This window comes from Capricornis sumatraensis, chromosome 3, assembly GCF_032405125.1.
Source record: "Capricornis sumatraensis isolate serow.1 chromosome 3, serow.2, whole genome shotgun sequence".
NCBI lineage: Eukaryota > Metazoa > Chordata > Mammalia > Artiodactyla > Bovidae > Capricornis > Capricornis sumatraensis.
In genome coordinates this window covers 34,662,287-34,686,431 of record NC_091071.1, presented here as the reverse complement: position 1 = coordinate 34,686,431, position 24,145 = coordinate 34,662,287, and the positions used below count along the sequence as shown (strand labels likewise).

Here is a 24,145-nt window from a genome sequence, read left to right as displayed (position 1 = left end):
TGGGGTGCTGCAGTCCATGGGGTCGCAAAGAGTCGGGCACGACTGAGCGACTTCACTTTCACTTTTCACTTTAATGCATTGGAGAAGGAAATGGCAACCCACTCCAGTGTTCTTGCCTGGAGAATCCCAGGGACGGCGGAGCCTGGTGGGCTGCCGTCTATGGGGTCGCACAGAGTCGGACACGACTGACGTGACTTAGCAGCAGCAGCAGGGAGACCTGGGGTGCTGCAGTCCGTGGGGTCGCAAAGAGTCGGACACGACTGAGCGACTGAACTGAACTGAACAGCAAGGATAACAATAATTAACAAATACCTAGCACAGCGCAAGCTCTAGAGCCGTTTTAGCCGGTTCGAATCCCAGCCTCGCCACTTAGCTGGGTGACCTAGAGCGAGTTATGTAACGGCTCCCGCACTCGCAGGTCCATCCCACCCAGGAAAGCCACTCCCGCCAAACCTGGGCAGGTGACAGCAAACCTGCGCAGGTGAGAAACGAGCTTCTTCCGGGCTGCCCCTGACGGCAACGCTGGCGTGCACGCGCGATTCGGCAGGTGGGCGTGGCCACGAAGCGACGCAAGGAAGACGGGTGCGCGGGGGTGGGGCCGCGCCTGCGCAGGCCGGCCCACCGTGGCGGCCGCCTGAGCGCCGTGGTGAGAGGCTCGGGTGTGACTTCGGGCTGCGGCCGGCGGCGGGTAAGCCGTTTGGAGGAGCGGCGGCACGGGGAAGGATGCAGGGGACCTCTTGGCACCGAACCTGGCCTTGAAGCGCGGGCTTCCCCACGGACTTGAAGCCTGGGTCCCGGGTCAGCCTCAGTTTCCATAAGCGCGCATGTCGGGGGGCGGGGGGTGGAGCCCATGCCTGCCTGTGGGTTTCCGTCTGGGGTCCAAGCAGCCCCTGGGTTTTGGATTAGGAAGGGACGACGATGCTGGAGCTGTGACTCCTGATTGAGAGGGCATGCGTAGCCCGCCGGCTGGAGTCCTCGGAAGCGGCATGACAGAGGGAACGAAGAGTCTTAAGGACCGAGGACCCTGGAGCCCCCGACTCTGACCCGCGCCGTGGCCGGGGCCAAGTCTCAGGCCCCCAGCCCTGGGTCTCGGCTCCGGAATTGCGCCCAGTTCTCGGCGATTTCACTTTGACTTTTCACTTTCATGCATTGGAGAAGGAAATGGCAACCCACTCCAGTGTTCTTGCCTGGAGAATCCCAGGGACGGGGGAGCCTGGTGGGCTGCTGTCTCTGGGGTCGCACAGAGTCGGACACGACTGAAGCGACGCAGCAGCAGCCTGGTCATTGATAACCCTGTGACACCTGGCAGAGAGAGAGCCTGGGAGGCAGGCAGGTGGTTCAACCCCCTAGATCCCGGCAAACTGCTTTTAACGGGCAGCCCTGGCAGGGTTAGGATGACAGCGTCGGCGTCAGGCCCCCATAGCCTAGCAGAACAAAGACACTTGTCAGCAACTCCTGTGAGATGAATCTGCAGCACGAAGGAGGGGGCGGAGGTCCCATCTGCATTTGGGGTGTCCTTTCCCTCCTCCCCAGTCAGGAGAGGGGACTGAAGCCCATCCAGCCTCAGAATTCCCAGACCGACCGTGAGTCAGCTGTTCCTAAGTAGAGAAACTGATTATTGCCTTTTCCCATCTTCCAGCACATCCTTTAATAATTACTCTTATCAATGCTATAATGATGAAAGTGAAAGTGTGAGTCACTCAGTCGTGTCTGACTCTTTGCAACCCCGTGGACTGTAGCCCCACCAGGTTCCTCTGTCCATAGATTTCTCCAGGCAAGAATACTGGAGTGGGTAGCCATTCCCTTCTCCAGGGGATCTTCCCGACCCAGGGATCAAACCCTCTTCTCTTCTCTCTCCTGCACTGGCAGGCAAGTTCTTTACCAGCTGAGGCACAGGGGAAGTTGAGCACTATGTATTAAACCCTGAAAGTGATCATTGTCTCATTTAATGCTCACGTAGACCCTGAGACGGAATTCCCAGAAATCTGGTTCTAGGAAAAGCCCCTTAAAGGGAATCCCCTTTACCTAGTACTCCATTGTAGAGTGTTTCCTAGAAGGCTGGGGCACGTTGGATTTCAAAATAGAAATTTCATAGAGTCTAGATCATACCACCTGAACGCACCCGATCTCATCTGATCTCAGAAGCTAAGCAGAGTCGGGCCTGTTTGGCACTTGGACGGGAGAAATTTCAACTGCAGATTAAGAAGGGAGCCTATTTTTTTGTCTATATTTAAAAGTATTGGTGTATAACTGCAGTGTATACACCAATACATCTTTCAGTCCTCAGGGAGCCAAATATGCCTTTAAAACGCATGGTTGGCCTACACTGTGTTTAGACTGGATCCTCTTTGTGGAATCATCCTAATTTTTCAGGTCCTCATTGTTTGAGGTCTTTTGCCTGTGAGGCAGCAACCCTCCCCACCCACCCACCCCCCAGCATTTCTCCTCCATCACTTTCATTGACACCATGAAATCTTGCATCCGTTTATCAGATTCACCTCACAACCCACTTACTTTGTGCTGGCTTATCGCGTCAGATAGAAAGGCCAGCGTGAAGTGACTCTTATAGAAAACGTTTGTGTTGGTGCTTTTGCTTGCCCGTGGCAAGTGCTTAAATGTAGGAACTCCAGTTATGTGGACTCAGATTATAGACTGTGGCTTATGACGATCCCATTTTCCAATTGAAGGAATGGAGGCTCAAGAGGTTTCATGACATTTGTGGGGCACACCGCTAGTGCACACATCTACCCAGATACGTCGGGGAGGGTGGTCAGACGGGGGTCAGGGGTTGTGGCAAGTTTGTGTCACAAACACCTGAAACCAACCCCATGACAAGAAAATTGTGGGGTTTATTAACAGTTGCTGTGCACCAAGGACTCTGCTCAGTGCTTGACCCGCAGCCTCCACGTCCTGCTGCCCCCCAACCCTGCACGCTGAGAATATAGCTGAAGAAACTGATCCAGAGAGGTGAAATAATTTTCTCAGGGTCACCCATGAGGTTGGAGACCAGATTTAACACCCGCTCCGCCCAGCATCACAGCCCTAGGCTCTGTCCACATGCTGCTGCTGTTTGATGGTTTTTGATGAGGTGGAACATTTGGATGGAGGAAGAGCCTTCCTGTTTCTGTTTCTTTTTTTTCTTTTTTTTTTTTTTGGCCATGCCTAATGGAATGTGGGATCTTAGTTCCCTGACCAGGGATCAAACTCACCCCCTGCATTAGAAGTGCAGAGTCTTAACCCCTGGACTGCCAGGGAAGTCTCAAACCTTTCTGTTTTGTTTTGTTTTTCCCACGTTTTAGAAAAGTTTACTTTTGTGTGTGTATGTTGGTTTCTGCCAAACATCAGCATGAATAAGCCACAGGTATATTTATGTCCCCTCCCTCTTGAGGCTCCCTCCCCATCACACCCCTTTAGGTTGTTACAGAGCCCCAGTTTGAGTTCCCTGAGTCATACAGCAAATTCCACTGGCTATCTATTTTGCATATGGTAATATCACCCTTTCCTTCCTCCCCTACCCGCCCCACGCCCACCCCCTCCCTGCCACCGTGTCCATAAGTCTGTTCTCTATGTCTCCATTGCTGCCCTGCAAATAATTTCATCAGTACCATCTTTCAGTCGTGCCCAGACTCTCTGCGACCCCATGGACTGTAGCCTACCAGGCTCTTCCATCCATGGGATTTTCCAGGCAAGAATACTGGAGCGGGTTGCCATTTCCTTCTCCACCATATATATGCATTAGTCTATAATATTTTTTTTCTGACTTACTTTGTATAATAGGCTCTAGGTTCATCCACCTCATTAGAACTGACTCAAATGTGTTTACTTTTATGGCTGAGTAGTATTCCATTGGCTCTGTGTACCACAGCTTCTCTGTCCGTTTATCTGTCGCTAGCCATCTAGGTTGCTTCCCTGCTCTAGCTACTGTAAATAGTGCTGCAGTGAACGTTGGGGTGCATGTGTCCTTTTCAGTTTTGGTCTCCTCAGGGTGTATGCCTCGGGGTGGGATTGCTAGGTCATGTGGTGGTTTTATTCCTAGTTTTTTAAGGAATCTCCAAACTGTCTTCCATAGTCCAAGCCTTCCTGTTTTTAACCACTTTGCCTCCAGCATGAGTTTCCAAATTTTAGTTATTGCTGGGTCACCTTCATAATTTTTCAAAACCTATGAATCACCTGTACAGTGATTCCTTTAGTTGATTTTGCTTTAAATCCACTAACTATTTTTAAAGTTTAAAAAGAAAATTTTAAAACAAATGATATGTTGGCAGCTGGCATCAATTTCTAGGAAGAAAAAAGATTATAGGGAAAAACTACTAAATGTGATGTGTAAATTGTGATTAAATACTGCTTTAGGAAAAACTAGCTGCCAGAGACAGTTGACTAATGGAGAAAACTGACCGTGAACTGGGTTTTAAATGACATAAAGGAATTCTTAGTTATCTCAGGTCTGCTAATGGTCTTTTGGTTATGTAGGAGCATGTTCTTATGAGACAGACATGCTGAAGAATTATTTAGAATTAAAATGTCATGATGTCTGGAAGGTGCTCAGTTCAGGGGAGAAAAAAAAACCTAGGTAGATTGATTGATCACATATGACAGTGTGAATGGTCATTGAATCTAAGCAGTGGATATATGGCTGTTTATTACACTGTGCCCTCAACTTGGTAGTATTTGAAATTCTTCATAATGAAAAGATTGGAAAAAATAGAAAGGGTAGGAAAACTGTTTTCAGTAAAAATGGAAATGTGGATCCCTTGCCATAAATAAAAGATTACTATGAAAGTCAGCTCAGTGCAAAACAGAGTGACAGTTCTGTGTATTATCTTGCCAGGGCTCTGAGACTTTCTCCTGCAGGATTATGAGAGGACTCGAAAGGGAAGCCTTTCTTCCAGGGTGACCGGGAGCGCTCTGCCTCCGGGGTGGGTCGTTCACACCGCTCCCCGCCGCCGACCCCGGGAGCTGCTGTTTAAGGACTTGCTCTCGCCCCTCAGGTGCTGCTCTCCATGGTCACTGTGGAGCCCGGGCCCATGGTCACTGGCTCCCGCACCGGCCATGGACGAGATCACCTTCAGAAGCGACACCGTGCTGTCAGACGTCCACCTGTACACCCCGAACCAGAGGCACCTCATGGTGCGGCTGAACGGCATGGGGCAGCCTGGTAAGGAGCCCACTGTGTTTCCTGCGTCCTCACAGAAAGGACGGGGGGGACTGGCTTGTCTGACTTACCCTCGCACCACTTCTTAGGAGCCCCTGTCTCATGGAGCAAGCCCCTGAGCTTTCCCGAGCACCTGCCGTGTGCCAGGCCTGATGTGATGCTGGGAAAGTGGAAGGAATGGGCAGAACTCTGCCCTCCGGAGCCCACAGACCAGTCGGGGAGAGCTGGCCTCTACCAGGCTGGCGCTGCCCACCAGGGCTCTCTGGTTTTCTTCCCACACACCCTCCCCCACTCCTCTAGCCCAGGGGATCTTTTCTTCCTTTCTTTTTAATATTTACTTTTATTTAATTATTTGGCTGCGCCAGGTCTAAGTTGCAGCACACAGGTTCTTTGCTCTTCTTTGCCACATGTGGGATCTAGTTCCCTGACCAGGGATCGAACTGGGACCCTCTGCACTCAGAGTGCAGAGTCTTAGCCACTGGATCACCAAGGAAGTGCCCCAGGGGATCTTTTGAAAAATGCAGATCACACCACCGCCCAGATTTAGACCCTCCGGTGGCTTCCCGTGCGCTCAGAATGAAACCAGAGTCCTTACCTTGGCCTTTGAGGCCCGGCCCGGCCCCTGCCCGAGTGCCCACACCTCTCTCTCCCGCCATCAATGCCCAGCAGCCACTTCCAGGTCCTTCTGTCCCTCACAGCAGGCACACACCTTCCTCTCTGAGCACCTTTGCGCCTGCTCTTCCCTCTACCCAGAACATTCCCCCTCCCAGGACCTCCCTGGCCACCCTCCCCAGCTCCTGTCACCCTGTGTTTGCTTATTGCTCTGTCACAATTAGTCACTCTCCCTTTCCCTCGTGTCCCAGTTTGGATTCCAGGATTCAGGGAACTGGCTCGGGACAGATGAGCTACTTCCCCCAGGGGGTCAGACAGCAGAGGCGGGGAGGACTCTGGCCCAGGACTGCCCACTCAAGTCCTGACACCTCCTCCCACCAGCCTGGCACCGTACTCTTACCAAAACCTGTCCCAGTGACTCTGTGGGCCCCAGGTGGTGAGGGCGTGGCATCCATGTCCCAGCCTGCAGACCTCAAGGCAGGATGGTACAGCAAGGAGGGCAGTAGCCCAGGGGTCGGGGAGACTGGATTTGGATCCTGCCTCAGCCATACCCACAGCTGTGTGACCGTGGTCGGCTCACGTAACCACTGAGCCTCAGTTTCCTCGTCTGTAAGATGGAGCACCACTGTTGTGTTCACGGCCGCTGTGCGGCGTCAGTGAGAGCACGTGAGCTGAGTGCCTGCAGCGTAGGCAGAGCGCGGCTGCTCTGAAGGCCACAGCTTCACGGCTGAGTCACACGGGCCTTCTCTGCTGCCGTCACGACGTCCCCACCTGGCGTGAACAGAGTTCCCTCTGCTGTGCAGTAGGACCTTATTTGTCTCCTCCCCTCTCCCCCCGCTCAGCCTTTAAAACTCTTTCCAGATGGAAATTGAGGAAAGGAAATACAAAAGGAGACAGTGTAGAAATACTCTACTTGTGTGTTTCGCTTTCAGTCTTCCTGTCCCAGTTCAAGCTTCTGTGGGACCGAGACTCTCAGACTGACTCAGGGGCCAAGGGTGGTGACCACACAGAGGGGACCCCTCCCGCTGGCGCCGTCTGCAGCCGCATGGGGGCCTCCCTCCAGGCGGGGGCTGGCACCATCACCCCAGAGGGGTTGGAGGCTCAGCTGGACGAGGATGGGGACTTGGATGTCGTGAGAAGACCCCAGGCTGCCTCCGCCTCCGAGCCACGCGGGCCTCCGAGAGACAAGGTACATCCCACAGTTCTAACACAGGAGGAAGACGACGTCCTGGGAGACGAAGCCCCGGAGAGCAGCCCCTACAATGTCATCAAAATAGGTAAATAAAGGGCCGCTCACCTGCCGCCAGGGCAGCGCCACAGTGGGTCAGGGCACACAGCCCCCTGAGCGCAGGCCAGTCCAGCCATCGCAGGGCGGGCCAGGTCAGCGGAACCCGAGCGCGGACACTGGAGCCCGCCGGGGAGCGCGCCAGAAGGTGGTCTGATCCCCCTCCTCCTCCAGCCTCCTCAGTGGCTCCCATTGCCCTCAGGACACAGTCCGTGTGCTCAGCTTAGCTTTGCCCACCTCCCCAGCCTCAGTTCCCACCACCGCCCACCCTCTCACTTTCCTTGCGCTTCCTCACCTGCACGCCTCTGCTCAAGCGAACCGCCATCCCGGAGGGCCTGCCCCTGCCCTGCTTCCCTGGCTGACATGTTCCTGGTTGTCATAGTCCAAGTCCCAGCTAGGCAGTCAGTTGTTCCAGAAGCCTGCTGCCGCTGCTGCCACCTGCATCAACATTCTGAGCCCATGCAGCTGCCCGGCTGTGGGTCGGGGTTATCGGTGGATGACTGGGCCAGCAGGGGCGGGCAGCAGGGAGACCTGGCAGATTGCAGAGCCGGATCAAGGCAGAGGAAGACGAAGAGGGAAGTAGGTCCATAGTCAACCTGGAGGAGCGGGTGGGCTGATCAGATGGCCATGGGAGTGGGAGCTAGAAGCTGGGGGGACGGTGCAGACACAGCGGCAGGAGAGGTGGGGTGGAAGGGGGTCTCAGCAGGCCCTCAGGCAGGGCCCAGAGCGTCCATACCTGCCCGAGGTCAGGGCAGAGGGCGTTGGTGGAGCAGGGATTCTGATCTCTGGAAATGTCAAGAGTGGAAAGCGGCCAGGACAGGAAGTAAGCCGGTAGTGATGAGGCACCTGTTGTGTTTTGATGAATCACCTCACATGGTCTTCACAGCCCCTCTAGGGCGTGGTTCAGATGAGGAGGTAACAGGCTCGAGGCCCTGCAGTATGGGGCCAGTAAGGGAGGTTCTGAACCCATATGGACCGTCTCCACAGGCAGGGCTCCAGCCACCCCAGCCCTGCTCGTCTGCGAAGAGGAGCTCTGATTTGAATCTGTTCACCGAGATCCAGAGTCCAGGTGGTGCCTGGGGTCCCAGGTAAAGGCCTCCCTCGATACTGGCCCAGGTCGGGGGCTTGGGGTCCACTGAACTCTCTCAAAAACCCTAATAGAACAGCCACTCTGATGGCAGCCTGGTCAGCAGCCCAGCGGACAGTGACCGAGCGCTTGCAGGTCTCCGGCCAGCTGGGTCTGGATCCCTCGGTGGGGACCCTTCTTTGTCTTCTGTGGATTGTCTCTAGTCCCTGTGGCCTTCCCAGGGATGAAAGTGAAGTCGCTCAGTCGTGTCCGACTCTTTGCAACCCCATGGACTGCAGCCTACAACGCTCCTCCATCCATGAGATTTTCCAGGCAAGACTACAGGAGTGGGTTGCCATTTCCTTCTCCAGAGGATCTTCCCAACCCAGGGATCGAACCTGGGTCTCCCGCATTGTAGGCAGATGCTTTACCATCTGAGCCACCAGGGAAGTCCAAGGGATGAGTATTCCCATTTCACAGAGGAGGGAACTTGCCCAGGTCAAACAGCTAGTCAGCAGCAGAGCCTTCACTCACACCGGGTGTGTCCGACACCACCACCCATGTTCCCTACCCACGTCGTGTGATCAGAACATTGGAAAGTTCTGTTGTCAAAAATCTAACATTACTCGTGGACCAGCTAGGAATTCACAGACACAAGGTTCCAAGTAAATTATGAGCATTTCCCCCACTTTATAGATAAAGAACTGGAACCCAAAGAGAAAGCAGAAGAGGCAGGGCTGGAACTTGGGCTGTTGGATCTCAAGTCACTTGCCTTTTCCATTGGCCTGTGACTCAGGCAAGTACTTTAACATCAGAGTTCAGTTTCCTCTTCTGTGAAATGGGTATAATCTCCCCTGGTTGTAAGAAACAGAGGGAGCTGGCCCACATAGAGCTCTTAGCACAGTGCCTGGCGCATAGTAGGTGCTCAATAAACATGAGCTGCCATCAGGTTTCATTCCTGAGGATCAATCTGAGTGCGGAGGAGAGAGATAGCTGAGGAGGAGAGTCTGGGTTCCCACAGGTCTGGAGACTGTCCTGCCGGCCGGGCACCCCTCAGACACTGAGACTATTTGCCTTGCCCCCTTTGCTAACCCTGGGGTTTCTCATGGAGCTTCCCAGGTGGCTCAGTGGTAAAGAATCTGCCTGCCAATGCAGGAGACTCGGGTTTGATCCCTGGGTCAGGAAGATGCCCTGGAGGAGGAAATGGCAACCCATTTCACTATTCTTACCTGAAAAATCCTCTGGACAGAGGAGCTTGGCGGGCAGCAGTCCATGGGGTCACAAAGATTTGGACACAAATGAGCGACTGAGTACGCATGAAAAGTTCCTTGGGCTGGGCTTTTATGCTCTCATGAGGCCACTGGGATTGTTTAAGTATAAACTGGCTTTGCCATGAATCAGGAGCTCCCCACCCTTGACCCTGGTTAGGGAGGCCTTTGAGCCCACGAATTAGGTGATATTATTTCTGCATCTTGTGAAGGAGCAAACCATGGCTCTGGTCCTGAGAAGGTCAGTGACTCATGCCGCCAGCCAGGTCCCTGACTGAGCCTGGGTCACCCTCAGGTCTGTGAGCTCAGTCCACGTTCTCGCTCAAGGGAAGCCAAGCACCCCCTTCAATGCAGCCGGAGGCAAAACTTAAGTCCACGGGACCTCTGGGAGAAAAGACCAGGCTCAGACTACTGAGATCCCCATGGAAGGGTGCCCCTGGCTTGGCCAGGCAGACTGGAAGGAGGCAAAGAAAGATGGGATGAGGCCCCTCTGGGGGGACCCAAGTCACAGCAGGGACAGTGGGCCAGGGGCCGTGCAGGGGCCACAGAGACTGGGAGGAGGTGGGGTGGGGTCTTGGGACTGAAGGTCCAAGGCAACTGGAGAAGAGAGTCCCCCAGGAAGGCCCTTTCTCACACACACACTCACTCAGACACGCGCGCACCCCTTCAGCCTCGCTGTCTCTTCTCCCACGCTTGCTCCCTGCTCCTGGTTTGGTGGGGGTCGAGCTGCCCTGCTGTGCGTGTGTCCTGGCATTTGATTTGCTGGCCGTCACCATCTCGCTTCAAGACGCAAGGGCCGGCTCTCCTCTAACAGGAAGAATGTTCGCCGTCACTGTTTCTCCTTGATCTCGTAGTTCTGCGCTCCATCCCGACCCCAGCAACCAACACTAGGTTGTGTTCTGTGTTTGAGCATACTTCGAGTGGAGTGTGGGGTATGTGTTCGTGGTTAAGTCGGGCCAACTCCTCTTGTGACTGGTGTGTGCAGGCTTCAGTGATCTGAAGGAGAGGAATGCTCATCCCGCCCTGGAGGCTGGCAGAGGGCCGCGTGGCCTGTGTTTCTGCTGCTGTTTAGAACGCCCGCCTCCAGCCCCCGTCCCACCGTGTCGGCCACCTCCCCCACACCCCATCTGGGTTCTGTCTAACCCTGTTTTCATGGTGGCCCTTTCTCTCTTGGTTTCCGCCCCCTCCAGAGCACACCATGGCCACCCCCCTGGAGGATGTTGGCAAGCAGGTGGGTAGGTCCCGTCCACTCGCCGTGGCCCTGCAGGGTCTCTTGATTGCCTCCGGTCACCCGCCGTTCCTGCCCCTTCTCCCCTCCAGGTATGGCGGGGTGCCCTGCTCCTGGCAGACTACATCCTGTTCCAGCGAGACCTCTTCCAGGGTCGCACCGTGTTGGAGCTTGGGGCGGGCACCGGGCTGGCCAGCATCATCGCAGCCACCGTGGCGCAGACCGTGTACTGTACAGGTAATGCCCCGCCATCCCAGGCTGGGGAGAGCATTCTCTTCACAAAGGGTGTGCTGACTGGATAAAAAACGGAGGGAGGGAGACTGGGAATCTGACCTTGGCAGCTCTTGATTCAGCCCTCCTCCTTGGCTGGTTTTCTCCACCCTCCGCTGTTTTCCCAGCAATCCTAGGGTGCAGGACCAGCAGCTTGACTGGTACCTGTGCTCACACCCCCTCAAGAGAGTAAACATCTCAGGAAATCAGGAAGAATGTGCCTCTAATAAGGCTTAAAGATGGGTTTCCCAGATAGCACTAGTGGTAAAGAACCCACCTGCCAGCACAAGAGACATGAGAGACACAGGTTCAGTCCCTGGGTCGGGAAGATCCCCTGGAGGAGAGACTGGCAACCCACTCCAGTATTCTTGCCTAGAGAATCCCCATGGACAGAGGAACCTGGTGGGCTACAGTTGCAGAGTTGGACATGACTGAAGTGACTTAATATAAGGCTTCAGTTCAGTCGCTCAGTCGTGTCTGACTCTTTGAGACCCCATGAACCATAGCACACCAGGCCTCCCTGTCCATCACCAACTCCCGGAGTTCACTCAAACTCATGTCTATCGAGTCGGTGATGCCATCCAGCCATCTCATCCTCTGTCGTCCCCTTCTCCTCCTGCCCTCAATCTTTCCCAGCGTCAGGGTCTTTTCAAATGAGTCAGCTCTTTGCACCAGGTGGCCAAAGTATTGGAGTTTCAGCTTTAGCATCAGTCCTTCCAATGAACACTCAGGACTGATCTCCTTTAGGATGGACTGGTTGGATCTCCTTGCAGTCGAAGGGACTCTCAAGTCTCCTGCAACACCACAGGCTTAAAGACAGTTTATTATTTAATTTTTCCTGATTATGGAAATCTTGCCTACTCTCTGTGGAAAATTTGTAGAACAGCAAATAAATTTCATCATAATTTCACAGTCCCCAGATAGTGTCAACAGTGTGCAGGTCACTGCATGCCAGACATGGGAAACCTGGGGTGAATGAAGCAGATGAAGTCGCTGTACGCGGGAGGCTTCGGAGTCTATTTTTTAACTGTGTAAATTATTTGTTACAGTCTTTTCCTTTGTGTGTACATGTTCCCAAATAACTTAGATCAAACTATATATATTCAGTGCCTTATCCTGTCAAAAATGTCAGAAAATAGAAAGCACATTTTCCGTTGTCATTAAAAGTTACTTATAAATAACTTTTAATGGCTGATTCATGTCAGTATATGGCCAAAACCACTACAATATTGAAAAGAAATTAGCCTCCAATTAAAATAAATTAATTCTTAAGAATTAACTTTTAATAATCAAGCTGTATTTCATCCCTTTTCTTTTTTTTTTTTAACCATTCTCCTATTGCTAGACATTTGGTTGTTTTCATTTGGTATGGTTGTTGTTGGTTTTTTTTTTTTTGCTTTTCCTTTGTACTGCAACCAATACCTTTTTGCATCTTCGGTTGATAATCCTTAAAGCAGATTCCTGGGAGTGAGTGGGACCTTTCTTAAGCTTTGATGTAAGTGTGTTAGTCACTCAGTCATGTCTGACTCTGCCACCCCATGGACTGTAGCCTACCCGGTTTCTCTGTCCATGGAATTCTCTAGACAAGAATACTGGAGTGGGTTGCCGTGCCCTCTTCCAGGGGATCTTCCCAACCCAGGATCAAACCTAGGTCTCTTGCATTGCGAGCAGATTCTTTACCGTCTGAGCCACCAGGGAAGCCTGTACTTAATGTACTTAATGATTGCTTTTTAAAAGTTCTATTTTGAAATAATGTTAGATTCACACAGAAGTTGCTAGAACAGTACAGAAAGTGCCATGTACCCTCCGCCCAACTCCCACCATGATAACATCAGGGATCACACCCACAAACTGACCCAGGGCAGTACTACCAGCTACGCTCCAGACTTGGCCAGCATGCTTTCTCAGGGACAGTCTACCAGTTTATAAGAAAGTAGGATCTCAGCAGGCTATTATTATTAATGTTACTATTTTTTAAATCTTTAGTAGCCGCTAGACAGAAAGTAATGTCTGCTGACGTGCTTTGCATTTCATCAGATTTTTAGTTTATGTTTCTGTGGCGCCCATCTTTTGCATCTGAGCTGAGAAAGGGGAAGCCTGGGAGGCAGGCGGCCTGCTCAGATACCCTGCATCAGCCACTGGTCAGGAGTCTGCAGTGAGGCCCCTCTGTGGCTTCTTGGCAATTGGGTATAAATGGCCGGTGAACTTCACAGAGTCAAGCCACCAAGCAGCGCCCAAGGGCTGTGCTCACACCTGGAGCCTGACAGCGGCATCTCATCTCTTAGTGATTATCTTCCCCTTGAGAGGGTATGCATGCAGGCAGCATATTACAGTTAGTAAGGCCTTTTCGTGAGCACCAGCACCTGCAAGCTCACAGCGACCCCAGGCAGCCTGTCACCATCCCCTCTTTACAAGCGGGAGGTGCTGAGGTCAGGTGGCTGGCCCACAGTCACCCAGGGAGCCCCCTCGGGGCCGACCGAGGGGTGGAGGGGGGAGGGTGGAGGCAGCCCCAGGGCTCTGGGTCTCCCTCCCCCACTCAGCCAGCACTGCTCCTCTCGAATCTGCTTGGCGCGTTAGAATCCCACACGAGATGTTCTGACAGAAGTACCATAAAGGCGTAAAAAGTGCTGACCCAGTCCCGTGCTGCCAGGCACATCCCTCAGTGTTCTCTGCTCCTAGAGCCCCGGAAGCAGGGACAGGGCTTCCCACACCCCCAGGCCCCGCACGGTCCCTGGGGTGAGACAGTGGTCCAGGCCCAGGGAGGTCTGGGACGGGGGACAGCGAGGGGTGCTCTATGGCTGCAGGAAGCCCAGGAGAAACAGTCACAAGGCTTCCGGTGCCCTCCACATGCTCACTCTCCTGATTGAAGGTTAATTTCGGCAAAGCACTGCCCTGGCCCCCTTCCAGGGCTCACTGAGCTACAGCTCAGTTCTGCTCAAGTGGCGGGAAGCCCTGCCTGCTCAGAGCAGCAGGCGGGTGGGGAGATGCAATGGTGGCGACAGTGAGTTGGGCCCTGGGGCGTGGCCGTCAGCCCAGTGACTCTGCTGTGTCCCCACCAGTCACATCCAGACGCCCTCCTGGCTCATCCGTCTTCCGGGGCATGAAAGAGCGAGCCTTGATTTGGAGTCAGAGACGCTTGGGTTCCGGCTTTCCTGATGGTCTAAGGATCCGCTAAGGATCCTGCCAATGCAGGAGACACAGGTTCAATCCCTGGTCCGGGAAGATCCCACATGCCGCAGAGCAGGTTAAGCCCCGGGCACCACAGCTACTGAGCCCATCCTCTAGAGATACTTGGGTTCTACTCCCAGCCATGGCTCCACCCAACCACGACTCTGCCCCAGCCACTTCGTCTGTGATGAGGGATTGTGACACCAGCTCAGGGTCGTTAGATCAAGGGTAGACTTGGGGAGCGTGTGTGTGTTTCATGAGCTCTGAAGATGCTGGAAGCTCTCATTTCTCCTCTCTGGAGTACAGAGTCTGCCCCACAAGGACAATCTTCTCTAAGGAAGAGATCATAGGAAGGAGCCTTAAGGTGAACATACTTCATTCTGGCATAAAACACACAGGAGGAACGTTGGTTTCCGTTTTGCATGTCTCTGCCGCCGGGCTGTGGACAGGAGCTCTCTGCCGGCCAGAGCACGGAGGTGAAGGGCCGTCGCGGCCGGCGCTTCATGGCTGCCCCCTGTCTCCCCAGATGTCGGTGCAGACCTCTTGGCCATGTGCCAGCGAAACATCGCCCTCAACAGCCACCTGCTCGCCTCTGGAGGTGAGGCCTGGTGGGTCCCCGCCCGGGAGAGGGGCTCCTCTGTCTGGCAGGTGGGGCAGACACCCAGAACTGGGGCACCGGGAGGTGGGGTTCTGCCCACACCCGTGGACGCTCCAGACAGTGGAGGGAGTGGAGGTCCTGGCCTCGTGTCCCTGCAGGTGCGCCGTGGCTCTGTCCTTCCTCCTCTCTGCCCACGCCTCTGCTGCGGCCCGCCTCCGCCCTCTCCTCCCCGCAGGCCACGAGGCCCCCGCCGGGGCTCCCCAGCTCCTTGTCTGACCGCTTCCCTCCCCGCTGAGCATCTTCCAGGGGCAAAGTCTGAGCTCCTCCTCTGGCTCCAGACTCCCTGCTCTGGCCCAGCCGACTCCTGCCCCCTCTCCTGACAGCCGCACCATCCAGCCCTCCGCCCAGTGAGCCACAGACTCACCTCACATGCCCTTCCTTCTGCCTGGGGTACCCCCCTGCCCCATCGGCCTGACCACCCGAAAGAAGAAGCTGCTGATGGAGGCACACCTCTCCCTCACGTAGCCAGGGGGATTTCCCAGACTCGGACAGGGTCAGCCGGTCCTACAGGCTTCAGACCCTTCGGAGATTGCCCGTCGTTCTTGGAGCAGAGACGTGGCTCCTTTACTCGTCTGTGGGGTCTGGTCCCTGCCCACTGGCAGTCCCTACCCTACCTCCACTCCAGACATCCTGGCTGGAGACTTGGTGCCCTCGGGGCCTTTGTTTGGCTCTTTCCTCCTGTCTGTTTCCCTTCCCTCTGCCTCCTGTCAGTTCCTAATCGGGCTCAGGCCTCCAGCAAGGTCACAGTCCCCTCACAGACCCCTTTTCACCCTGAGCCATTGTGTTTGGACATCTGTCCGTGTGACTAGTTGATAGGGATCTGCCATTCCACTAGAGCTCCCGCCTCTGAGGGCAGGGCCCCATCTGTGGTGGACCCTGTGTGTCGTGTTTGCTGAGCACCCAGGACAGAGCAGGCCTGGAAGGGAGGAGCATGCATAAAACACCTCCTTCTGGAAGACCTCCCTGACACCCCATCCACACAAGAGCCCCTCTCCTCCCTTGCACCTGGTACGTCCTTTTCATATCAGCGTCTGCTGCCTGCCGGTCTCCTGGGACAGGGACGTGCCCCATGAGACTGCTCCCTGGGCCAGCACCAGGCCTGACGCTTAACGTGAAAAGGGTGGGGTGGGGGACTTCCCTGATGGTCCAGTGGTTACTACTCCACGCTTCCACTGTTGGGGCCCCAAGTTCAGTCCTCAGTCAGGAAACCAAAATCCCGCAAGCCACACAGCATAACCAAAGGAAAATAGTGGGACGGGTGGACCGTGAGGTGAGGTGTGAGGCTCATCTTCCCTAACTGTGCTCAGAGTTTGGGGGATTCCACTTGCGCTTGTTTTGCAGGCGGTGTGGTTAAGGTCAAGGAGCTGGACTGGCTGAGAGACGACCTCTGCACAGGTGCGTGGCCTCCTCGCTCGGGCCCCCGTTTGTGGCTCCTCGCGCCGCCTCGAGGCCATCTGCCATGTGGCCTTGACTGGCCAGCAGGGTCCTGTGTCCACTGGCTGATGAGCAGCAGCTGCCCACCTGGCTGCCGCATGCCAGGCACCCCACGCTCGTTCTGTCGTTCGGACTCACAGCATCACCGTCCCGTCTGTCCTGTAGTCCCTGGGTCACGGGTCAATACGGGTGCTCAGTGAGGTACAGTGCCTGCCCAGCATCACAGGCACCGGCCAGGCAGGGTGCAAACCCAAGTCTGTGACCTTGGGGTCTGAGACCATTTGCCTCCGGGAGTCGGGGTCACACAGCGAGTCCACGGGGCCAGGAGTGCCATGGATGGAGGGGCAGCCCCTGTTCTGTTCAGGCTGCCGGCCAAGGCAGCAGGTCAGGCCCCTCGTGGCTGAGGCAGGCCCGGCAGAACCTGCTGCTGGGATTCAGGGCTGCCCGGCAGTGCCCACTGCACCCAGCCTCACCCACTCCAGTTTCTTCTCCTAAAGCTTACTTCAGTCCATCTTGGTGAGAACTGGTGGCCCACAGAGCAAGAGCTGAGCCCACAGTGTCCTTCCATTTTCACAGACCCCGAGGTCCCCTTCAGCTGGTCCAAGGAGGATGTCTCCCACCTGTACGGCCACACCACCATCCTGCTGGCGGCCGAAGGTGAGGGCGCCTCTGCTTCACCGCACGTGGTCCTCAGGGGGTGGTCCTTGGGTGGTCCCACCACGCTCCTGCTGCTTCCCTTCTGAGCTGCGACTGTTCACATCCATACAGATTCCGTCCAGGGGTCCTTGGGATGCGCTTAGGGATCCTCCTCCCTGACGTTTGCCTGTTTTCTTCCCCTCAGTGTTTTACGATGACGACCTAACTGATGCTGTGTTTAAAACCCTTTCCCGACTGGCCCACAAGCTCAAGAATGCCTGCACCGCCATCCTCTCGGTGGAGAAGAGGTAAGCTCCGTGCGGGCCAGGCCACCCTCGCCTCCCAGATCCATCCATCCGTGTTGTCCTCATCCCTTTCTCATCCAGCGCCTGCTGTCCCTGACGTGCACAGCCTCGTGTGACCCCCCACTCAGCAGCATGTAGGGGCTCTGCCACCCCCATCACACAGCTACAGTGGGGGTGCCGAGATCTCAGGCTGGAGCTCGTGACCAGGCACTGGGCATCCGGGAGCCTGGATCCGTGGCCGCTGCGCTCGCCGAGAAGCTGCCCGTCTGTGCCCTGGGCCCCTGTCCACGCTGGCTGCACTCACAGCCCCTCCAAGGCGTTTCCCCCGGGACGTCCTGACACGCTAGGGCTCCCGTTGCGGGAGTGACCCTCATGGTGGATGCAGCATGGGGCCCGCTACACACATTTTCCTCTAATTCATAAGCTGCTGCTGCTGCTGCTGCTGCTAAGTCGCTTCAGTTGTGTCCGACTCTGTGCGACCCCGTAGACAGCAGCCCACCAGGCTCCCCCATCCCTGGGATTCTCCAGGCAAGAACACTGGAGTGGGTTGCCATTTCCTTCTCCAGTGCGAGAAAGTGAAGTTGCTCAGTTGTGTCCAACTCTTAGCGACCCCATGGACTGCAGCCCACCAAGCTCCTCTGTCCATGGGATTTTCCAGGCAAGAGTACTGGAGTGGGGTGCCATTGCCTTCTCCTAATTCATAAGCTAGCCCCCAGCTATCCTGAAGGCAGTTTAGAATCGATAGCAGAAGTCAAAACCAAGCAGACTGACTGACCCAGTAGTTCAGCTTCTAGAACTGGCCCTGTGGCAGCAGTCGCAGCCAGGTGCAGAGCCATCCAGTTGGGCACGGCTGCTCCAGCAGCTTTTACACAATGAGGCCCAGGACTCCCTCCTGCTTGGTCCCCATGACCTGTGGCACCTCGTGGTCCCGATCACTTGGTTTGAACGTGGACACCTGCCCCTCCCCTCTGAGCCCCGTCCTTCGTGGGTGAGTGGAGGTGGTCACTAACCCTTCTCCCTGGCTTCCTGCTCAGCACGCAGCCGCGCTCGCTTAAAGTCCAGTGGGACGGGAGGGACCAAAAGCACCGGGGGTAACGGCTCGCTCTCCGGTTGTGCACAGGCTGAACTTCACACTGAGGCACCTGGACGTCACGTGCGAGGCCTACGACCACTTCCGCGCGTGGCTGCAGCGTCTGGAGGGGCTGGCCGGCGGGCGCCTGCGCTTCGCGGTGGAGCCGGTGGACGCCACATTCCCGCAGCTCCTGGTGTACGAGCGCATCCAGCAGCTGGTAGGTGCGCATGCCAGTGCCGGGCCGCCGGCTCTGGGTGAGGCTGCGGGTTGTGGGCACGGGAGGCGATGAGCCAGCATCCGGATCAGGCCCGGCCCGAGCTCTCCTGGCTGATCGCTGCCATGGGCCCTCCTGGTCTGGCGAGGACCCACTGGGTGAATGGTCACCCGGCTTTAGGGCACATCCTTTCCCTGTGAGCTGTGCGGACTCCAGGGGAAGCCGGCAGGCAGGGTAGGGGGTGCTTGGCTGGGCTGAAGACGAGAGTTGACGGCCACTCTTCACTGTGAAAGTGTGTGGCCTTCTAACTGTGGCAGGCGGGGTCCTCTCAGGGGGCCTCTGAGCTGTCACCCTGATGACAGGGCCAGGTGCTGGCTGGCTCCCCGCCCGGGCAAGGTGAGTTCCCGTGGGAAATGGCAGCTGGGTGTCCTTGGTCCCTCAGTCGTGTCCGACTCTGTGTGACCCCATGGACTATAACCCACCAGGCTCCTCTGTCCTTGGGATTCTCCAGGCGAGAATATTGGAGTGGGCAGCCTCTCCCTTCTCCAGCAGATCTCCCTGACCCAGCGATTAAACCCAGGTCTCCCGCATGGCAGGCAGATTCTTTCCCAGGGAAGCCTGGATTAACCCTACAGACACGTTGCTTCCTATGACAGTTTTAAAATCAGCACTGGGGAAACATTTGGAAAGTGTAAAATCCCCGTAAAAATCCCTTTAAATGCCCAGGAGCTGAATTCGTAGAAGTCCCAAGGGCTTTCATTCCCTTGGCCCCTCGTCTGCAGCCGCCCTTTCTCTGGGCCTGTGAAGACCAGGCCTGGCTCCCAGGAGGAGGGGTCCTGCTCGGCTCCCCCTCGGCCTGTCCCCCCAGCAAGCAGAGCACTGGGCGCACTGCCCCCAGAAGCAGAAGCTGTGTGACTTGCTGCCGTCCTGGCCCCTTAGACCACGGGCAGCCTCAGCCTCTCAGATCCGTGTCAGGACTCAGCATGCAGCTCCTCCACGGAAGAGCCCAGAGCCGTCAGAGGGGGTGCCTGCTCTTCCAGTAGCTTCCACGCTGCCCAGTGTTCGCATCTTGTTGGGGCTTCTCTTTTGCCAATTTACAGCCCTTTGTGAAACTAAAGTCTCGTTTGCTCACCTGGGAATCCGTCCCTCCATTTGCTGCAGGAACTCTGGAAGATCTTTGTGGAACCAGTAACGGACCCCACCATGTCTGTAGACACAGCTTCTCAACCATTCTCATGACATTTCTAATAAAATTGAAAGCTCACAAAGTCATGTGCTTGAGAATTTTATCATTGATTTTTTATCATTTAAAAAATACGGTAAATGGATCTTCTATGACGCAATACAGTTTAAACTCTTCATAACCAAAATTGGAGCAGATGTAAAAGCCGCGCCTGGCTGCCCAGGGTCCGGGCCCCCACAGCCATATGCCTCGTGGGCATCTCCCTTCCTCAGCCTGGGCTGCCCCCCACCTTCTCTCCACTGTGTGTCACCTGCGCGGGTGCCTGTCTCTGTGGTCTCCCCTTCTCTCACTCTGTGTCACCTGCGCGGGTGCCTGTCTCTGTGGTCTCCCCTTCTCTCACTCTGTGTCACCTGCGCGGGTGCCTGTCTCTGTGGTCTCCCCTTCTCTCACTCTGTGTCACCTGCGCGGGTGCCTGTCTCTGTGGTCTCCCCTTCTCTCACTGTGTGTCACCTGTGCGGGTGCCTGTCTCTGTGGTCTCCCCTTCTCTCACTCTGTGTCACCTGCGCGGGTGCCTGTCTCTGTGGTCTCCCCTTCTCTCACTCTGTGTCACCTGCGCGGGTGCCTGTCTCTGTGGTCTCCCCTTCTCTCACTGTGTGTCACCTGCGCGGGTGCCTGTCTCTGTGGTCTCCCCTTCTCTCACTCTGTGTCACCTGCGCGGGTGCCTGTCTCTGTGGTCTCCCCTTCTCTCACTGTGTGTCACCTGCGCGGGTGCCTGTCTCTGTGGTCTCCCCTTCTCTCACTGTGTGTCACCTGCGCGGGTGCCTGTCTCTGTGGTCTCTTCTCTCCACTCTGTGTCACCTGCGTGGGTGCCTGTCTCTGTGGTCTCCCCTTCTCTCACTGTGTGTCACCTGCGCGGGTGCCTGTCTCTGTGGTCTCCCCTTCTCTCACTCTGTGTCACCTGCGCGGGTGCCTGTCTCTGTGGTCTCCCCTTCTCTCACTGTGTGTCACCTGCGCGGGTGCCTGTCTCTGTGGTCTCCCCTTCTCTCACTCTGTGTCACCTGCGCGGGTGCCTGTCTCTGTGGTCTCCCCTTCTCTCACTGTGTGTCACCTGCGCGGGTGCCTGTCTGTGGTCTCCCCTTCTCTCACTGTGTGTCACCTGCGCGGGTGCCTGTCTCTGTGGTCTCCCCTTCTCTCACTCTGTGTCACCTGCGCGGGTGCCTGTCTCTGTGGTCTTTAACCCGCTTCCCTGGGCCTCTGCTGCATCTCACCCCTCACCCTGTCATCCCCGCTCCTCCCACCCCCGCTCTCCCTCCTCTCTCCTGCTTTCCGGTTTGAGTCCCACCTTCCCTCCCCGCGGTCCTCTCCCCCATCCCCTCGACGCTCCTGCACACTGTCCACACCCCGCCCCGGGTGAGCACGGCCCCATCCCGATGCCCTTCCAGCTCCAGCCCAGCCGCCCCCGCCCATGTCACTGCCCCTCAAGCACAGGTCCCATTTCTGTCCTGACACAGTGGGCCAGGCTTCTCAGGTCTTGATTCCTTTCATTTTCCCAACCACTCTACTCTAGTAAGTCAGCAGCCTGGTTAGACCGACCCATTTAATGGTTAAGAAGACTAAGGCTGTTGAAGGGGAAAAGTCTCCGTGAAATCAGAGACCTGTTTGTCTTACACACCAATACATTGCTACTGTCTGACCCTGGCCCAAAGCAGGGGCTCAGTGCATTTTATGGAATTCATTGTTCAGAGAAATTGTTCCTTAGGATGGTGTTTTTCACTTGTGGGTGCTCTTGCTTCCAGGGGCACTTGGCTAAGTTTGGAAACATTTTGGGTTGTCACACCGTGGGGAGATGGGTGCCCCCGGCCAAGGAGGCTGCTAAACATCCCATACCACAGGACAGTCCCCGCAGCAAAGAACAGTCTAGCCCCAAAATGGTAGTGGTGCCAAGGCGGAGAAACCGTGGCCTGGAAGAAGAGCATCAGCTACTTTAGGAAAGAAAAATGGGCCTCGGTTGAAGCTGCCATGAAGGCGACGCAGAAGAATGCATCTCAGCCTTTCCCACAGGGAGTGGAAGGAAATGTACACGCACCGTCTTTAAGTCTTACCAAGAACTTGAGAGACAGAAGGATCCCTATTTTAAATGTGAGAAATCTGAAGTTCAGAGAGGTTAAGCAACTTGCCCACCACCACACTGCTACCATGTGGCAGAGTCAGGCTCCCAGCAGGCCCGTGCTCGCCCCTCATCCCTGGCAGTGCCATCTCCTGGGAGCCTGTTAGACATGTAGCAGCAAGCCCAGCCCAGACCCGAGTCAGACCTGCATTGACAAGACCCCGGGCGATTTGTGAACACAGAGGTTTGAGAAGCCTAGCCTTTGAGATTTTACCCTTTTCCAAGGTTCCTATACACAAAAAAACTTCCCTGATTGTTAATTGGCTATACCCCAATACAAAATGTTTTCAATATTAAAAAAATTAAATTTTTAAAAATAAATTTAAAATTGTGAAAAAAGAAAAAACTTCCCTGATTGACTTGCCATAATCAAGCAGAGTAGCAGATCAAGATAGGATTCATTTATATTTTGATATGGATTTCTGATATAATTCCACAGTGATAAGAGAACAGACTCTGTATAATTTCAGTACCTTTAGACCATGAAGTTTTTGTACCTTGTTTTATGTCCCTGGATATGTTCCAGTGTCTCCTGGTTTATAGTCTATGGGAACTTGAATTTGTGTCTTACTGTTGTGTGAAAATTGTATAAATCTTAATTCTGTGGAATTGGTTCATGGTGCTTTTCAGGTCTACTATATCCTTCTACTTTTCTGTCTATTCTAATACTTTTTGAGAGTTTGATATTGAAACTCCAACTGAAAATTTATCTACTTAAATAATTGTAATATATGATGGAACTATATGTAACTTGAAGAGGAAATAACCTCTTGATGAAAGTGAAAGAGGAGAATGAAAAGGCCAGCTTAAAACTCAATCTTTAAAAAACTAAGATCATGGCATCCAGTCCCATCAACTCATGGTGAATAGAAGGGGAAAAGGTGGAAGCAGTGACAGATTCTCTCTTCTTGGGCTCTAAAATCACTGCAGATGGTGACTGCAGCCATGAAATCAGAAGACAATTGCTTCTTGAAAGGAAAGCTATGGCAAACCTAAAAAGCAAAGACATCACTTTTCTGACAAAGGTCCATGGTCCTTTCCAGTTAGTCATGCATGGATGTGAGAGTTGGACCACAAAGAAGGCAGACCACTGAAGAATTGATGCTTTGAAATTGTCGTGCTGGAGAAGACTCCTGAGAGTCCCTTGGACTGCAAGGAGATCCAACCAGTCCATCCTAAAGGAAATCAACAATGACTATTCATTGGAAGGACTGATACTGAAGCTGAAACTCCAATCCGTCAGCCACCTGATGCGAAGAACTGACTTATTGGAAGACTTTGATGCTGGGAAAGATTGAGGGCAAAAGAGAGTGACAGAGGATGAGATGGTTGGATGGCATCACCAATTCAATGGATATAAACTTGGGCAAACTCTGGGAGATGGTGAGGGATAGGGAGGCCTGACATGCTGCCGTCCATGGGGTCACAAAGAGTTGGACACAAATTGGTGACGGAACAATGACTTTCATCATTTAAAAAAGAGAAAAGGGGAGAAAAAAAGACAGGATTTATTAGTAATAAGTGTTCAAAACAGAGCACCACCGGTGACTTTCCCAGCACTCCTGGGGACAAGCCTATCAAGGTAACTGACACCAAGTGATAGAGTTTTCATGCCTTTCACCTGGTGCATCCAGGGACATGCTTTTATATGCAAACCACTCGGCCTGAAAGCTTCCTCTAAGTGGAGCCTGGAATTAATCTTGATTCACTATAATTCAAAGCATCATCAGATTTTCACTCCTTGGAGTCTAAATGCACCCTTATCACCGTGTTTTACAGCTTTGCTTGAGCTTCTGGAAGTGCCTGTTTGGCAGTGATAGTTCAGAATCATCAGACCTTCAAGATGGTATATTAGGGTAGGGAATTAATCCAGGCCATTGGACTCAATTTTTTTTTTGGACATATTCTAACATTTTCAGAAGATATACAGCCCAGGGAGGGGACTTGATGGTTCAGGCCTGCCTGGGAAATATTTGGTAAAATCAACAAACAGGAATGATATGGGCCCAACACTTCTCATTCTATGCATGGAAATCACCCAGGGTTTTGACAGACAGTTTCTCAGTCCCAGGTGGGGCTCCATGCTGCAATTTAACAGGCTCCCAGGTAACACTGGTGCTTCTGGTCAAGGGACCACAGGTCATCCCTTCTTGAGAGCACAGACTCAGGGGTTGGGCAGATCTGGGTTCAGTCCTAGCTCTGCCATGGACCAGCCAGGTGACCTTGGACAAACGACCTAGTCTGTCTGAGCCTCAGCTTCCTCATCTGTTAAATGGTAAGACTCCCCGTCCTCGTGGAGCTACTGCAAAGATGATAGTAGATAAGCCGAGGAAGACGCACCAGAAGACTTCCCGGTGGTCCAGTGGCTGAGAATTCACCTTGCAGTGCAGGGGACACACGTTCCATCTCTGGTCAGGGAACTAAGAT

General features: G+C 54.4%; 1 protein-coding gene and 1 non-coding gene across 2 annotated transcripts; one reads left to right on the top strand and one right to left on the bottom strand.

Annotated features, from left to right (window-relative positions):
- The first annotated feature begins 624 nt into the window (after positions 1–624).
- METTL22 (methyltransferase 22, Kin17 lysine) lies at positions 625–19,607 on the top strand. Its single transcript, XM_068968945.1, has 10 exons — positions 625–688; positions 4,989–5,155; positions 6,697–6,953; positions 10,704–10,848; positions 14,576–14,647; positions 16,049–16,102; positions 16,718–16,798; positions 16,983–17,085; positions 18,203–18,371; positions 19,530–19,607. The coding sequence occupies exons 2-10, from the start codon at positions 5,050–5,052 to the stop codon at positions 19,605–19,607; spliced, it is 1,065 nt and encodes a 354-aa protein (XP_068825046.1). The 5' UTR covers positions 625–688; positions 4,989–5,049.
- Positions 8,493–8,564, bottom strand: TRNAC-ACA (transfer RNA cysteine (anticodon ACA)). The gene has a single exon. It is a non-coding gene; the product is annotated as a tRNA-Cys (tRNA).
- Positions 19,608–24,145: the final 4,538 nt, after the last annotated feature.

What these genes read in the sequence shown, in the direction of transcription:
- METTL22 (XM_068968945.1), top strand. Translation starts at nt 5,050, where the DNA reads ATGGACGAGATCACCTTCAGAAGCGACACCGTGCTGTCAGACGTCCAC. An exon ending in GCAGACCGTGTACTGTACAG is followed by an intron (nt 10,849 to 14,575) that starts GTAATGCCCCGC and finishes CTGTCTCCCCAG; the next exon opens with ATGTCGGTGCAGACCTCTTG. An exon ending in ACGAGCGCATCCAGCAGCTG is followed by an intron (nt 18,372 to 19,529) that starts GTAGGTGCGCAT and finishes CATTTGCTGCAG; the next exon opens with GAACTCTGGAAGATCTTTGT.